Raw genomic sequence first — 16,471 nt, 5'->3', positions numbered from 1 at the left:
GTTAGACTTATGCTCAGCATAGCACCAGATTCCACTATCTTCCCTCTCTACTGATTTAACTACTTTTTTTTACACCATGTGGAGGTTATACATTTTTAAGTTTACCCTTTGAATTTGGCCTCTGTGGATTGCGTATTTCAGAAACCTATGGACCACATACTTAAGGGAATTGATGGTGTACAAGCATACCAAGATGATGTTTTGAGTTTTTCCATTAGCAAAGCAGAACACATAATTACACAAAAAAAAAGCGCTGAACAAATTTAAGGATGTTGGTGTCACGTTAGGCAGTGATAGATGCAAAACAATTTCTCAGTCAATGGAATATTTAGGTCACGCCATTTCACCTTCAGGTATCAGACCAAAATTGTCGCTCACACAAGCCATTTCTCAAGTTCCTGTACCTAAAGATAAAGTCATTTTTGGGCATGACAGAATATTACTCTAGATTAATTGCATGATATGCCCAGGTAGTGCAACCTTTACATTCTCTACTTAAAAAGAATTCAAGTTTTATTTGGAACCAAAAGCACACAAGGCATTTGACCTAGTCAAAAAAAGTCATTATTGATGCCCCTGCTTGGTCTTCTTTTGCTCCAGGCCAAACGTTTCATTTCTGTGGATGTTAGTCAATATGGGTTAGGTGCTGTATTATGCCAATGGGATGGTGGTAAAGAGCACACCATAAGCTTTGCCTCCAGATGCTTAACGGTTGCTGAAACCAATTATAGCACCATAGAAAGAGAGGCTCTTGCTTGTTTTTAGGCAGTGGAGAAATGTAAAACGTTTATATGGGGCACACCTTTCAATATGTATTCTGATCATAAACCTTCATTGCACCTACTAAACAGAAATGGTACAGGCAAAGCCTCTGTGAGGCTAGTTCACATTTTATCTTGCTAACATGAATATAACTTTGTTATGAAATACATGTCAGGGCAGATTGTCTTTCTAGGTCACCACTAACAGACAATTGCTCAGAATCTAAATTTGATGATATTGACTGTGTTGCTACTATTGAAGACATCTTTGGTTCCAGAACATTGTTTACTCACAAGGACTGGCTTAATGCTTCTGAAGACGACAAAGTCCTTCAGTCTGCTAAAAACATGGTGGTCACTGGCTGGTCGAAGAACGTTCATTACCTGCCCCTTTAAAATCCTTTGCGCAGGTCTCAGAGGAACTTTCAATTGTAGAAAACATACTCATGCGTGGAGATCTGTGTGTTCCTCCTGTCTCACTTTGCTTCAAAAAATTTCAAGCAGCTCATGAAGGCCATTTAGGTGTAGGAGGCACGTCTAGGAAGTTGAAAGAACATTTTTGGTGGCCTGCTATGGACAAAGATGTATCCCAACAGATAGGTAATTGCCAGACCTGTCTAGTTTCTGATAAACATTGGAAAACGGACAAAACATCTTTACATTCTGTACCTGTTGCAGAAGAAGCTTGGTTAAAACTAGCTCTTGATTTTGCTGGTCCCTTTGATTTATTACCCAGTGACAAGAGACTACTTTTCTAAATGGGTAGAATTTGAATTTTGTACTACTCCAAACACATTGTAATTAATTTCGAGTCCAGAGTATTCAGTTCTGAAGGATATCCCAAGGAAATAGTTACAGACAATGTCACACATTTTACATTTTGCAACATGCAGGATTTTCTTTTACGCCATGATATAAATCATCTAAGAGTAGCTTTGCATTCACCTTCTTCCAACGGTCTAGTTGAAAGAATGAATAGATTCATAAAGGAGGGAATACAATCTGCTTTAGCCTGCAAATTACCTATTGAAGAGTTCCTTAAAAACAAATTTGGTCTTACACAGCTACTCCCCATTCTACCAAAGGGATTTCTTCCTTTAGGTTCCTTAGGAAAAGAGATCCCAAAGGTAACGTGTCCAGATTGGATAAAAGTGTTGAAAAACAGAATGATTCATGTTTAGCTTCTGAGGACAAACAAAGAATGAGAAAGAATGTATCTATACAACAAGACATACAGAAACATCTCTCGAAGTATACCAATGTTTATAATGATTTTCAAGTAGGCGATTGGGTCATGGTTAAAAATCCTATTACAGTAAAAAAGAGAGCTTAAAAGTTTTCTCTACCTGTACAAATTCTTAACATTCCAAAAGGTTCACTCTTTTTGGATAAAAAGGGGCTGTGGAATAAAAAAGTGGTGGTCAAGCTGGCACCTGTTCAGGCAGCTAAGATTCTTGCTTCCAAGAAAAGAATTTATCTGTAGAAGGTAATTTCAATTTCCCATATTTCTCCCTGGGTTCATCGTCTGATGATGTAGCTAACACGTGTTTAACCAATCAGTCTATGTCTCATGACATACCTGTTCATACGCCACTTGTAAGTTCACACTTTGATGAACCTTCATTCCTACAAGATGTTAATTCTCAGCAAGGTGATTTGAGTGAAGAAGCTTGCTCTGGTTACTCCAGGACTTCTCGTACTTCATCTTTACCTTCTAGGTGTAGAGGTTTTTATATGTATTAAGTTTTCTTTAAAAGGAGGGGGTGATGTAATCATGCTTATGAAGACACAATTATGGTGTGTCTTCTATGTTGATCTCCATGTTTATTAGGTTCTGATACTTACATTAATTCCAGCGCAGCATGTGCTGAAGTAAACACGTTTATAGTTGGTAGTGTATTTCTTGAGCTGCCGTTTCTCTTCAAAGAACTCAGAATGCATGCAACAGTCAGATGCAGCCTGATCTTCACTGAGGAGAGACACACTCCTGTGTATTTCGCCGGAAGCTTCAATAAATAATTTATTGTTCCTCTTGATCTTTACTTTTTGTTTGCTACTACCATTACCCACTTTACCACCACGTAATCACTCTGTAATCATTCATAGACCAGCAGGCGGGAAGGGGCCCTTTCAAGGGCTAGTACTATGGTGCAAGACATCTGCTATAGTGATCTCTCTGACTTGGAAAGACAGAGGTTCTGAAGGGCACAGGATTTGGGGTACCCCACGAGGAACCAGGACTCAGATTAAATATCCCACAGATAAAGCTGAACGTATTTCCTTGCCCCAGCAGACCCTGCAATTACTTGCCTCACCCCTAGGGAGGTCATGCACTAGGGAAGGCAGGGTTGAGAATGGCAACTAACACAGGGACTGCTGAGTGGAGGAGGCCACCGTTTTCCTGCGAGGCCCATAGTTTCAGGTAACGGCACCCTGCAAATAGTCATAAAATGGTCAAGATACATTACAGCATCAAAGAGGAGCTGTGGAATGCAGTAAAGCCGCTGCCTGCGGTAGGTGAATTCCAAACCTAGGAGAAAATCAGAGCCTTCAGAGAGAGGAGCATTTTGAGATTGAGTCCAGAACCTAGACCAAAATGTCAATAGAATCTGCGAGTTATAGGAACAGTCTGCATTTTGGAATAGGTTAGAAACGTGATCCAAACTGAAAGGCCCCTCCCCACACCACAATGGTGGGCATAAACCAATAGGTACACAGGCATCAGGAGCTTTTAAAAGCATCCAAATTAGTAGAAAGCAATTACGGACTGCCTTAAAAAGCTTCACAAACACCACAGAAATTGTCTCTGCAAATTGTCCATGAAAAAACACCTAATCCTCTTTATACTTATTTTCTTAGTACAAGACATCCACGTGACCATAGAGGAGTTTATTGTTTGTAATCCTGTGTTGAAGCAGAAAACCGTGGAGAGGCATATTTAGCTTGATAACTGGTGTATGCATTGTAGGTATTCTGTGCCTTTTCTGTTGGAGCTCCTGCAGTTCTTTGTTCTTTTTTGGGTCTCATCTACACAACGCATGTGCTGTGCTTCAAGACCTATGGTTTACAATTCAGTGGGCTTACACCCTGCCCACCGCATACGATTATTTGTTTTTGTTGTCAATCTCACTGACATCTTTTGATTGCTTAGCTCCCGTAGGCTTCCCGTTCTTTCTTTTGTAGGCTCCTCCCCAGGGTATGGACATGTGTTCTTCCTCATCTTTTTGCCACAAACTATTTTTTTAAATGTAATAAGCGTTTTGGTATTATTCCTGAACAAGCACCATTCTTTCCTACTTTTAACACAGGCATACAGCTTCCTAGTTATGTTTCTCTCTTCCATTGGTCTCCTCCTCCATTTTGAGATAAAGATGTAGCTAAGAAAAGCTACCATCTTATGCCCTTGCCACTTCACTTTCATCTACACCACTAAAGCGGCTAGCCCCACTAGTCTCTTTGTCCAAACACCACTCTCTCTCTGTTGTTCTATTACTTATTTCCCACAGAAGAAGTAGCTGCAAATCTCTAAACTTTTAGCTGCTGGTTTTCATGTAAGCCTCTGTACCTGCCGACCTCATATAACCCGATATCTTCCATTGTACTACAGATTGCTGCTGTTCCTTGTATAGTACATGTTAATTTCTCGTCATCTTTAAAGGCTTTGTCTTAACTTGTTGTGATTGTACGTTGAAATGAACTCTGCAGTTTTGTAGAGATTGCTTTAAATAAAAATAATTCAGTACAGGTTACTGCTGGCAGCTTTGCATGCTTTTGCCTGAACATGCTATAAGGCCTTAAATGTATCATTCACCTGATCTGATAATTTTATCAGATTATGCTGCTTGGCATCATCTTTAGGGCCTGCAGTTTACACATCAACCTTTTTTGCTAATCTAGAACTGCCGTCCTATACTTTCATTATAAATTCTGCACGGTCCTTTGGATCTACAATAAAAGTGATTGACTTACAACCCACGTCCTGTTTTCACCAGGTAATTTTAATACATTTTCTTTCTTAACTTCTGACATGCCTACTCTGAGTGGGTGCTTTATAACTTAACGTTTTCCTCTCTTCCTCTTACTGTATGCTTCTAACTTATGATCAACCAGCTTTCGATCAGTCTGTAACCTCTCCAAATTGTTCCCTGTTCCTATTGTCCAGCATAATAGGAGAGAAAATCTGCCTGCAAATTTTAATTTATTGCACGATATTCTCCCACATGATCTAACTCAGACATCATCCTCATCACATCCCATGAACCTTTTAATGGGATATGTAACTCTTAGAACATACCAAATCATAGCAAAGGTTATCTTATTTTTTTCTCACCCACACCCTCTATCTTTTTATACGGAATGGCATCTCTCTGCAGCTATGATGCAATGTTAGAGTGTTCACATGAATTATCTCTTTCACTTCTTTACTCGCTCCTCCACCACTCCTACTCCTGCATGTCCCCCCTAGTTTACATATGAACTGCTTGCTCTTCAAATGTAAAAGACACACAAATTATGGATGGAATGCTGAACATATCAAACATTCAGTCCCAGTCAAGTGATCATTCTTTTGCCCCCCAGCCATCCCAGTTTAGACCCAGCCATCTGCAAATCTGTCTTGACCCTTCTCCTCATGTGAACAGTCTTGTCCAAACTGGGGTGGCATAGTGAGCAAAAGAATGATGGATTAAACCCAGATCTCATGACTAAGGGTGAGTGGTTAAAAAGTTTCAGCATCATCTTGGTGTGTTTACTATGTTCGCCTTAAGTGGCCAAGGGTATGCCCGGGTGTGGGTCCCTTGCTCGCTTTGCCATTGAATTCAAGGTAGCCAGGCTGATGAAGGGTGATACCCAGAAACCGGTCAAGGATGCTTGTTTCCAGGCCAGGGAGGACCTGGCAGCTCGGGCTGGACTGTTCCCAGGAGGAGCAAGGTAAAGACTGACTTGCAAATGGCTAGTTCCAAACTGGAGTGGCATAGTGAGCAAAAGAACAGTGGATTAAACTCTAGCTCTTGACTGGGGATGACTGGTTGAAAAGTTGTAGCACTCCGTCCAGTCCATCATCTTATGTTTGCTATGTTCACACTAGTGGCCAAGGGTATGCGAGGCTTCTAACATTTACTTAAAATCAAACTGGGGGACACTGTCTGATCCGCAGACTGGTGCAAGTCTTTTGTCTTAAAACATTTGTTGTTCATGAATATTGCTAGTAACATTTCATTTTGTTTATTTAGATGAAGCTAATATAGTATAAGGCTCTCGGTTTGCTAAGACATGCGCCTGAAGGGACCAGTTTGGATGAACAAACTTCAGGAACAAGCTGGTGTTTCAGCAACGGAAAAACGACAACACTCTGAGCAATGTACGCAGAAGCAGCCCAAACCGCGCAATTACATTCTTGGGACATGAGAGCAATGTCGCACATTAGCACAGGTGAATACAGAGCGCAATCATGGATCTGAGGTGGACAAAAACCTAAAACACCATCCCAAACAATTGCTTACTGACAGTTCACCAATACCCGCTCCATCTAACCATAGGCGCCGGGAGTAGAGGTGCTGGGGTAGCTGCAGCATCTAAAATACCCATGATGAGGTTCAAAAGGTGAATGAACAATAAGGATTCGTTTTTTTATCTCCTCTAATTTCTTGTGCTTTAAAAGACAGAGGTCAAATCAAATGTCAGGTTAAGCCATTCTGGCAAACTGTTGCTTATTCTTTTAACATGAAGATTGGTGTTTTCGTTTCTTTATCAAATGGAGAGGCTTTTGTAAACTGAAATATAAGGCAAACCTGCTGGGGTACTGGGAGTATAAAAGGATACGCTGTAGGAGGTTTTTTTTCCCCACACACAACAAAATGCAAATATCAGTAAATAAATTGTACAAATATTTCTAAATATATCAGCAAATTGGAAAAGCACAATTTTTGTAATTCTGAAATGTGATGGAAACAAAGATTTTCATAGTAAAAAACCAAATCAAGACACTTTACCTGGATGATGTGCAAATGTTAGAAATTCGCGAAACCCAACCTCCACACATTTTGTTTTGTGTACTAAATAGTTTTATCAATACAATTGCCTGTCAATGTAAACTTAGTGTTTATTTCAATGGAAAATGTGCTGCCTGTAAATGACACTGTGCTACCACACCATGCCTTAGTAATATATTTGTGACAGTGTGTTCTAAAACGCACCAGTGGCTAGATACCTCACCCTCACTTACTTCTGTGACAGTTGGATTTTTCACAATCCCTATGACCTCAGCGATGTAACATTGATGGCAGCACCTCACTCTGAAAATTGTCCCAGAAGCATTGACTCTAACATTTCGTCCCCTTTTCAAAATCGGCATGATGCCAGCTGGGTCCACAGAATAGTGAGAGGCGGGTCGGTCCTTGATAATGCAAGAGTTGCACCACTTTACATGCCTTGCTTGGCTTGTGATTGGAGAGTAAATCGTTTGCCCTCTTTTGATCTCTATTAGCATGCAATGCACTCTATTGTTCAGAAATCATGAACGAAAAAAAACACTGAAGCAATGATATTCCAGATCCCTCTCTAAGAGCGATAAACAGGTTGTCAATCTTACTTTTTAAAGTTTAGTCGGACAGAGAGCTAAGGGATGAATTAGATAAATCCTCTGTTAAGGATTATATCCAATTTAGGGGAAATAGTGCTACTATTCAGCATTTAGATCTCCCTTTAATTCAGTGGGAAAGGTCCCTTTTAGCTTCTTTAAGGCTGGGACTGTTCAGCAAATACTAAGCCGTCCCCTTAGGCCTGCAATGTTTAGTAGCAGCCCGCGGGTTTGCCCATGTGATGATGCGTCTCTCCAGTTCTTACTACATTTAATGGTTTTTCGTACGAATTTTAGGATGTATTGTGAAAACCCTTTTTATGACATTTACATATAGATTCATCAAAGTCCCATTTTGCGAGTCTGTATTAGCAATTATTAAGGAATCGCTATTACAGACTCGCAAAACGGGATGCATGTAGAAATCGCAATATTTTTTTCGATTTCTACTGCTTCCTTATTAGCGATTCGCAAATTGCTAATCGCAAATGAGGATGCGATTTCCCATTCATTCCTAGGGGCCTAAAGGCTCATAGGAATTAATAGGGAGTCAATCCTTATTTGCGATTAGCAATTAGCGAATAATAAGGATGCGATTTCAAGGGTGCCAGGGAGTCCAAAGGACACCCTGTAGTACCCCTGAAATGGAAATGTACACTGATGTTGCGCACACACATGTCCAAAGGACATGTGTGTGTGTAACATGCAACTTAGATAAATGCACTAAAGTGCATTTTTCTAAGTTTTCGCTATTTACCACGTAGTTAGACGCAATTTTAAAATGGTTCATGCATTGCATATAAGGAATTGAAAATTGCGATTCCTTAAATGCAATAGCAATTTGAGAACTCGCAATTATTTGCGAATTCTTAAATTGCGACTGCATGAAGCATTGATGGTGGGACGCCTTGCCTTGCTGATTGTGCTTCATCCGTTTGGGATTGTCCTGCCATCTGACTCACTTCTTGCGGAACCCGCTCCGCGGGTCCCGCTGCGTGTGGAGTCCTTGCCTGCAGCAGTTTGAAGGGAAAGCTGAGGGAGTGTTTTCACGGGGCTGCGAGCGAGTGCGTGTGCTCACCAGGGACTGCATTTCCCAGGAGCGCCCGCCAGCCCTGAGCAGCAACACCTGGGCCGCTCTCCCCGACCCCTCCTACCCTTCCACCGAGCCTTCATTACCAGTACTCGCTGAGGCAGCGAGTGGGACGCCTTGCCTTGCTGATTGTGCTTCACCCGTTTGGGATTGTCCTGCCATCTGACTCACTTCTTGCGGAACCCGCTCCGCGGGTCCCGCTGCGTGTGGAGTCCTTGCCTGCAGCAGTTTGAAGGGAAAGCTGAGGGAGTGTTTTCACGGGGCTGCAAGCGAGTGCGTGTGCTCACCAGGGACTGCATTTCCCAGGAGCGCCCGCCAGCCCTGAGCAGCAACACCTGGGCCGCTCTCCCCGACCCCTCCTACCCCTTCCACCTATTGGGTGCATACTCTATATAAAGCCATTAGTACTCCCGCAGCGCGGGAGAGCGCGCGGGAGAAGCCCGGGACAAGGGCGGGACCGTCTGTGGCCGTCAGGGGCCGAAGGAGGCTGGGCTGGGCCCACTCTCTTGATCCCACCTTGCATTACAATCAAGGCAATGCCCTCGCCTCCACCACGGGAAACCCCCTCAAGGGATGGCGCCTCTAGCTCTGGGACTCTGGATAATTACTTTAAATCCACTAAAGGAGAGGCAGACAAGGAAAGCTCGCTTGAGAAACGTAGGGTGGAGCGCAGGCGCTCCATTGAATCTATGAAAACCAGACCTTTGACCGATATCATCCCTTACCCCACCACTCAAGAGGAAGGTACCCCACCCAGCAGTCTAATTAATCCGACACTTGAGGACTTTCCCGTCCTACTAAGGGAAATTCCCTCTACCCCAGCGAAAGCGCCTGGAAAAAACACAGAGCTAGCCCCCCTAGAGTTTTCCCATACTCCTGTTAACCTGGTAACCCAAACCCCACCTATGCAAATGGCTAATAAGAGCAAGTCCAAATTAAACGTAGTGGTGGAGTTACATAGGCCCCCACCCAGTAAACGTGCTCGGAAAACAGTGGGGGGGCGGGGGAAATCCAAAATATCACATCTTGACTTTGGCAAGAAACGCACTAACACCGTTCTACCGGGAAGCCTACGGAGATAGTGCCTACCATTCCACCCCCTAAGCCCCCAAACCCCAGTATAACTGTCACCACCAAAGAACCAGAGGTTATTTCTTCGAACCTAAACCTTCCACTCTCTGCCACGGGGAGCATCGAATTTCTACTCCGCTCCCTTTTGCAGCCCATTAGCGACAGCCTAAAAAAAGTCGAGATTAGGCTCACTCTACTAGAAACTTCCCTTACCACTCTGAACACTCTAGTAAGTAAGCAGACAAAGCTAGTGGGAACCCATTCCTCTGCTGGGGATCCTTCCAAAGTAGAAACTGCAACTATCGCCAATAAAGCCCCCCCCAGAAACCCGCCACCTGCCCCTCCTTTGCAACCCCTCATGGCCATCCAACTCCAGGCACAGCTCAATAACCAAAGCAATAGATCTACTCACCCATTGGATCAAGCCCCCCATAGCTCTCAAACAGAGTCCTCTGGAATTCATCAAGATCAGGTTAGCGCCCCCGCACACACGCCCGTTTGGCCAACCCCCAGACCACGGAGGCCAGACCTCCCGCCTGAAGCCAATAGATTAATGGTGGTCTTAGCTGGTGCCCCCCACTTAAGATCAGGGGAAAACGAGGATTACCAATCCCTTAAGAAAAAGGTAATCAAATGGCTTAACTGGAACCGACCCTTGCCATCTCATTTTAATAATGAAATCATCATGGTGAGAAGGGTCCCATGGCTAGGGAAGACCAGGAAAACCATAGTGGTGGACTGTATCATGGTAACCTTTAAGGATCCGGGCACGGTTCGACACATATGTGGAGGAGTGAACCGATCCCTCGATTCCACTATACAGACCCTCCCAGTATCTTTCTTCTTCCCCCCGATTCCCAGGCACCAGGTCCCAATACATGATGACTGGACAAGGGTGGAATACAGACGTAAACACAAAGGCTTTGTGCAACGCCCGCACTTCCAACCGCCGGATACACCCTTTTGCGATTTTAATCGCTTCAATTGTCTGAACGGTTTGGATGGGGTCGACTGACTTACCGTCTGTAAGCCAGTGCCAGGGGTCTCTGGCTCCTGTGGCCTCCTGGAACTCCCCACTGTGTCCTCCGGTTCAATTTCTGGCCCACTGAATGATCCAGCTGCATCAGATCACGGCAGAACCGAATCTCTTCACCTAGCCACTGATGGAGTAGTTGTTGCTGAGGGGACAACTATGGCCCCTTTCCTTGTGGGCAATGGTGCGCCGAGACCCCCGGTGCCACATACATCTTTTGCTGCCCCTGCCACAGGCCCCGCAACTGAAGTGGAGCCTGGATTCACCTCCTCCAACACCCACGGTATGGCAACTGCCACCTCCGAACATTTGAAGATAATCTCCTGGAACATTGCGGGATTGGCTAACAAATTGGAAGAGCCGGCCTGGGCAAAGTACATAGAGACTGGTGACATATGCATGTTCCAGGAAACCTGGGCCAGAGAGGACTATGGACATCAAGGCTACTCATCATTTTTCATTCCAGCAAGGTGGGAAGGCAAAGGCCGCCCATCAGGGGGCCTCACGACGTGGGTTGCTGCTCATTTGGGCTGTGTGGCCACACGGCTCCCATTCAACTCTGATGACATCCTTGCGGTCTCATTAACATGGCCAAACAAAGCTAATCTCCTGCTGGTCAACATCTATTCCAGGCCGATGGGAATGGCAAAGGAATCACCGACCTTTGATGAACTCTCGAACTTTTTATCTGAACTGTCGACTGATTCATACTATGTGGTGGGTGGGGATTTTAATTCTCACTTTGAGCCACTCCCCGGCCTCCATGAAGGGTTCTTATCGGAAGAAGAGGCTAGGTGGGCAGTACCATGGGTTGATGCGCCATCTCCGAAAGCTTGGACCCCACTGGCACTGCAAATCACTGCCCTTACGCTAAGGTTTGGTCTCAGAGCGTGTAATGGGCGACTGAAATCCGATATACCCAGCAAAAACACTTACAATCGACGGGGGAGAGAGTCTCATTTGGACTATGTCTTGGTCCAACTAGCGAGGTGGTCAACAATACAGGACTTCAGGGTGATAGACAGGATGGACAGTGACCACAATGCCCTCGAGTTAGACCTTGTCCACCCAGGCCCTCAGGCCCCAGTGACCCATGAGGAAGGGAATCACCCCACGCTCCTCCTAGATAACAGTAGGAGAAAAATTAGGTGGGAGCATATGGTCACAAACAAGGATAAACTCCCACTGCTTTATGCAGAGATTACTCCCATCCTGGAAATTGTTGGGACCCTTGACAGTGTGGCAGATAAAAATGACACAAGGAGCAAATTGTTTGATGCCCACGAGGAACTTATAAAAGTTGCGGCACCCCACTTCACTCGTAACGTACGAAAGCCAAGGGAGAGGTGTCAAGGTAAAACACAATGGTACAATGCAGCCTGTAGACGGGCCAAAACAGAACTCCTTGGAGTAATTTAGGAGGGCACAGGAGGGGAACGCCTTAAGCAATGCAGGCAAGCCTACAAGAAGCTTCTTGCTCAGGCTAAAATAGAATGGGAGGAAAACCAGTGGGAAGAACTCACAAAGGCCCTAGCAATACAAGATCAACGCCTGTTCTGGAGGATTGTGAATGGGGGATCAGGGAGTCTCCATTTGGCAGTGGAGCCTAATATAGCTCCTGGAGTGTGGCAGGCCCACTTCCAGTCACTATATAGTGCTGAGCCCGGAGAACTTCCTGCGCCCATTGATCCGGAGAGGCTGGGCCCTCAGGCGGACCCAATAACACTGAGTGAGGTCACTGCTGTTATTTCAGGACTGGCTTCAGGGAAGGCGCCCGGACTGGATGGGCTACCGGGAGACCTGTTCAAGCAGGAGCCCACCGTCTGGGCGCCTTACCTCGCTGCTCTTTTTAACAGTATCCTCGGTGGGATGGAAATCCCTAGTACTTGGCTGGGGGCTGAGGTGGTCCCAATTTTCAAAAAGGGATCCACCCTCCTCCCAGCCAACTACAGACCGATTAGCCTGATAGATGTAGCACAGAAGCTGTTCGGTAGGGTTCTCCTGAACAGGCTTCAGGAATGGATAGAGGAGGTGGGCGCCCTCAGTCCCTATCAGGCAGGATTTAGGAAAGGGGTATCGACTGTGGACCAGGTCTTCAGACTGAATCTGATCTATTGGAGGACAGCGAGGTTCGAGGGCGGTAGTTTGTACACGATTTTCGTAGACCTACGGGCCGCCTTCGACCTAGTGCCCAGGGGAAAACTCTGGATCATCTTGGCAGGGATGGGCGTACCACCAGATATTTTATTGACCTTGCAGAGGCTGCACCATAATAATTATGCCCAGGTGAGGTGTGGGAGGTCGGGGGAACTGACTGATAGATTCCCCGTTGGCAGAGGGGTAAGACAGGGCTGTGTGCTGGCGCCGACCCTGTTTTGCCTCTTCGTCAACGGGGTAATCGCCCATCTCAATGCCACCGACTACACAGACGCTCCCAAATTAAATGGCAACAGGGTGCCCGCAATAATGTTCGCGGACGACACACTGTTGCTATCTAAAACACCTATGGGCATCCAAAGGATACTCGATGCCTTTGTGGCCTTCTGTCAGGATAGAGGGCTGGAAATCAATGCCTCAAAAACCAAATACATGGTATTGAATCCGAGCCCCAAACAGCGCCCGAATCCCCAACTGGGAGCAGTGCGGCTGGAAAGAGTAGCCACGTTTGAATATCTCGGCGTGACGCTCAACGAAACTATGACCTGGGGGCCCCATCAGAGCAGGGCCAACCTTAAATTAATACAAATTACCGGGGGTATATCCCGGATGATGACCGGCTCGTCCTATCGCCCACTGGGGGCCTTAATTCAGATATACAAGGCCCAGGCCAGGGGGGCGATCATGTATGGGGCTGAATTGTGGGGCCACACCCCGTGCCGGAATCTGTCTTCCACAGAAAATAGGTTTATAAGACAGATAGTCGCACTTCCCCCTAGCACTCCACTTCTTCCTCTGAGGCTTGACTTAGGGCTACGGCCACTTGCCGACGAGATAAGTTTAAGACCCATTGCCTTCTGGCGCAGGTTATGGAGCGGCGATGATCTCGCCGATTATAGGGCGGAACTGGGCGAATTATTAAATCACCCCAAGGCGCTCAGTATTCCCTGGGTCCAAAACATCCAATCAACTTGCACTGATCTGGGGCTCCCTGAATTGTGGACTGAACCGGCAAATGTAGCACCAAGAATCTCCAAGAGATCCCTGGCGAATCTGTATCATGAACAAAAAAGGGCAAGGGCCTTAGCTACCCAGACAGAGGGGTCCCTTTCTTCCATATTCCTGCAAACCAAGGATCTCTACAGATTTGAGAAGGCTTTCGATCCTATATATCCTATACTTGCCAGAAAGCTATTTCTCCAGTGGAGATACGGTACATTGCCTTTTCGGTCATTTTCAAGCACCTGGTCAAAAGTCCCTTCCACCAAGCACTGTCCTCTTTGCGATGATAAAGAGGAAAATGACTTACACGTGGTCTTTTTCTGCCCAGCCTACAAGGCAGCCAGAAAGCATTGGCTGCTTCCCTTGATTAAGAATTTGGGTGGCAGGGAATACACACCTATGTACAGGATTTTAAAATCCGATGTTTCCGGCCCAACTGTTTTTGCACTTTCCAAATTCTTTACGAATGTTTGGTATACACGTAATCGCCTTTAAAAAAATGCTGGGTAGACTTTAGATTCGCTTCAATTCTTAATAACTGTTTTTATTGTCTGTGTTGATCTTAAATCATGTATTGATGTTTTATCAAAATTCGACAGAGTTTATGTGATTTTATTGTATGTGTATCTTTTATGACCAAATGGTTGAAATAAAGATTGGAAATGAATGAATCCCAAATGCAATTTTTGCGGGCGCAAACGGCCGATTTTTGCGATTCGCACAGTTTGCGCTGGCAAAAATATTTGATGAATCTACCCGTTAGTGTTCAAACAGTGCTGAATGTTGTTGCTTTATTTACGACCTGGAGATAAAGCTGAGGTGTGCTTTAGAGATAGTTCCTTTTTGAAGGCGGCAGTTAGAGCATGTAAGTCTATGGAATCATTACTGGCTTTTAGTTTTGTTGTCTTTTGTGTAGCTGTTATCAATCACATGTATTACGAAGCCTCTAAAAGTGTACATTGTTTATGCATTTTATCATGCTTCCTGGAACATTATTTTATTGTTTTATGTATTTTGTAAATGCACTTTTAATATTTTTCTTATCATCAAATAAAGAAAGGTCTTCAAACAAACAAACAAACTCTGAAGCAAAGGTGAGTACTGACACCGATTTTATTTTTCACCAAGTGAAATGCTTTATAATAAATGTCAGGCGCCCAGCGTTGACGGTAAAGTCGATTGCACAGACTGAAGCTCTCAGCCATGGTCTTCCTCTGCCACCGCCACTGGGTTAGGCGGGGATAAGCCGTATAGTTTTACAGGAAGCAGCCAGTGGAATCCTTCAGCAAACAGAGCTTGGCAGTCTATCGTCAATACAAGCTAATGAGACGGCGGGAGCGCGCAGGCGGAACCAGGCTTCAAGACATCACGAAAGGGAATCCAGCTGTGCTTGGATAGTTTCAAGCTATTAAAAAACATAAAGACAAGATTAGAGAAGAAAGGGTTCGAACACGCAAACCAGAGAGAGAGAAAGAGATGCATCTTCAGCAATTCATATTAAAGCTTTTAATGCAGCAATTACTAAAAAAAAAAGCAAGAATAGCAAATATTTTTGTAAGTAATTATTAGAGCTCGCTGGTTCGATGCAGATGTGCGGAGGCCGCCTGTGCCATAGGGGTCGAGACGGCTTCCCTGCATCCTCACAGACCGATAGGACTGTATCCCAAGTGATAACAGAAGGAAGCAGAAACAAACATGGTCAAAGTCAATAACCTTGGCTTTTGTAAAGTGAAATAGTGTACACACTAGGGCCGGACTGGCCGTACCATGCATCGGGCGTTTCCCCAGGAAGCTGGAAGGGTGGGGGCCAGTTTTGCAGCAGTGGAGGCCGGTTTTGCAGTAGTGCTGCAATATCGGTCCCCAGTAACACAAGCAAGAAGCAAGCGTTTCCAGCCTCCCAGGGCCAACCAGTGCTTCACCAGGGGCTGGTACGAGAAAATTGCCAGGGCTGTTTTGAGTTCCCAGTCTAGCCCTGGTACACACCAGCACACAGAACCGTTATGCAGTACGACGGAAACAATGTATGGTTTCCTAATACACACAGCTGGTACAATATGCAAAGAAAATGCACAAGATTAACAATGGTTGAGGACGTTTCCCACGTACCAGAGTAGGTACACTAACCTCAGAGTACGCACGGGATGGGCAGTAGCAGGGCAAGCTTCCAGCACACAAGGAACAGGACAGCGTTCTTCAGAAAGTAGACAGATGCAGTGTAGGTAGCCCTAGGGGCTGCAGATGTGAGTGCAGGCAGTAAGGAGATACACAGGCTACCCAGGAAAGACTCTCACTTGGCACAGTGCCATGCCCTGCCGAATGCTCTGTACAGACCCTGGCAGAAATAGGGGTGAGGGCAGAGGCTGAGATAGGAAGAGCCAGATATAGTGTTGGGAGGGTGTTGAGACCAGAAAGTGAAAGAGCAAGGACAGAGGCCCTGTGCAGACTCAGGGGTTGGAGGCAATAGAGCATGCACAGAGACAGTGGCATTTCGCTATCCCCTTCCCTGACAATAAGGCCCATTTGTTGCTTGCTGTAGACCATGGGTACGTGCAAAAAAATTACCGGGGGCCGAAAAGTTTGGTCTTTGTTGTGACCGGGGGCCACAGGGATGCCAGAAGGGGGGTGGTGGTGGAGGGATGTAAAGTGTGCGTAGGGGAAGCAACGCATGTACATCTAGTGGCTGAACTGAATTGCACAATGTAGAACCAGACAACCTGGGATGAACCCGAGCTTTCCCACTTGACCAAATGGTATGATCCTGGCAAACATTTTTCATCAAT

At 45.3% G+C, this 16,471-nt stretch overlaps 1 protein-coding gene across 1 annotated transcript in view; it reads right to left on the bottom strand.

The window, feature by feature from the left end:
• Positions 1–14,786: 14,786 nt before the first annotated feature.
• COMMD10 (COMM domain containing 10) overlaps positions 14,787–16,471 on the bottom strand; it is an 898,809-nt gene continuing 897,124 nt past the window's right edge. The window contains exon 7 of the mRNA XM_086963023.1: positions 14,787–15,096. Coding sequence (XP_086819149.1) covers positions 15,058–15,096 — 39 coding nt within the window. The 3' untranslated portion in view covers positions 14,787–15,057. The remainder of the gene's footprint in view (positions 15,097–16,471) is intronic.

This window comes from Lissotriton vulgaris, chromosome 3_1 (genome assembly GCF_964263255.1).
Source record: "Lissotriton vulgaris chromosome 3_1, aLisVul1.2, whole genome shotgun sequence".
Taxonomy (NCBI): domain Eukaryota; kingdom Metazoa; phylum Chordata; class Amphibia; order Caudata; family Salamandridae; genus Lissotriton; species Lissotriton vulgaris.
Note: the sequence above shows the minus strand (reverse complement) of the source record. Positions and strands in the feature narration are given on the sequence as shown.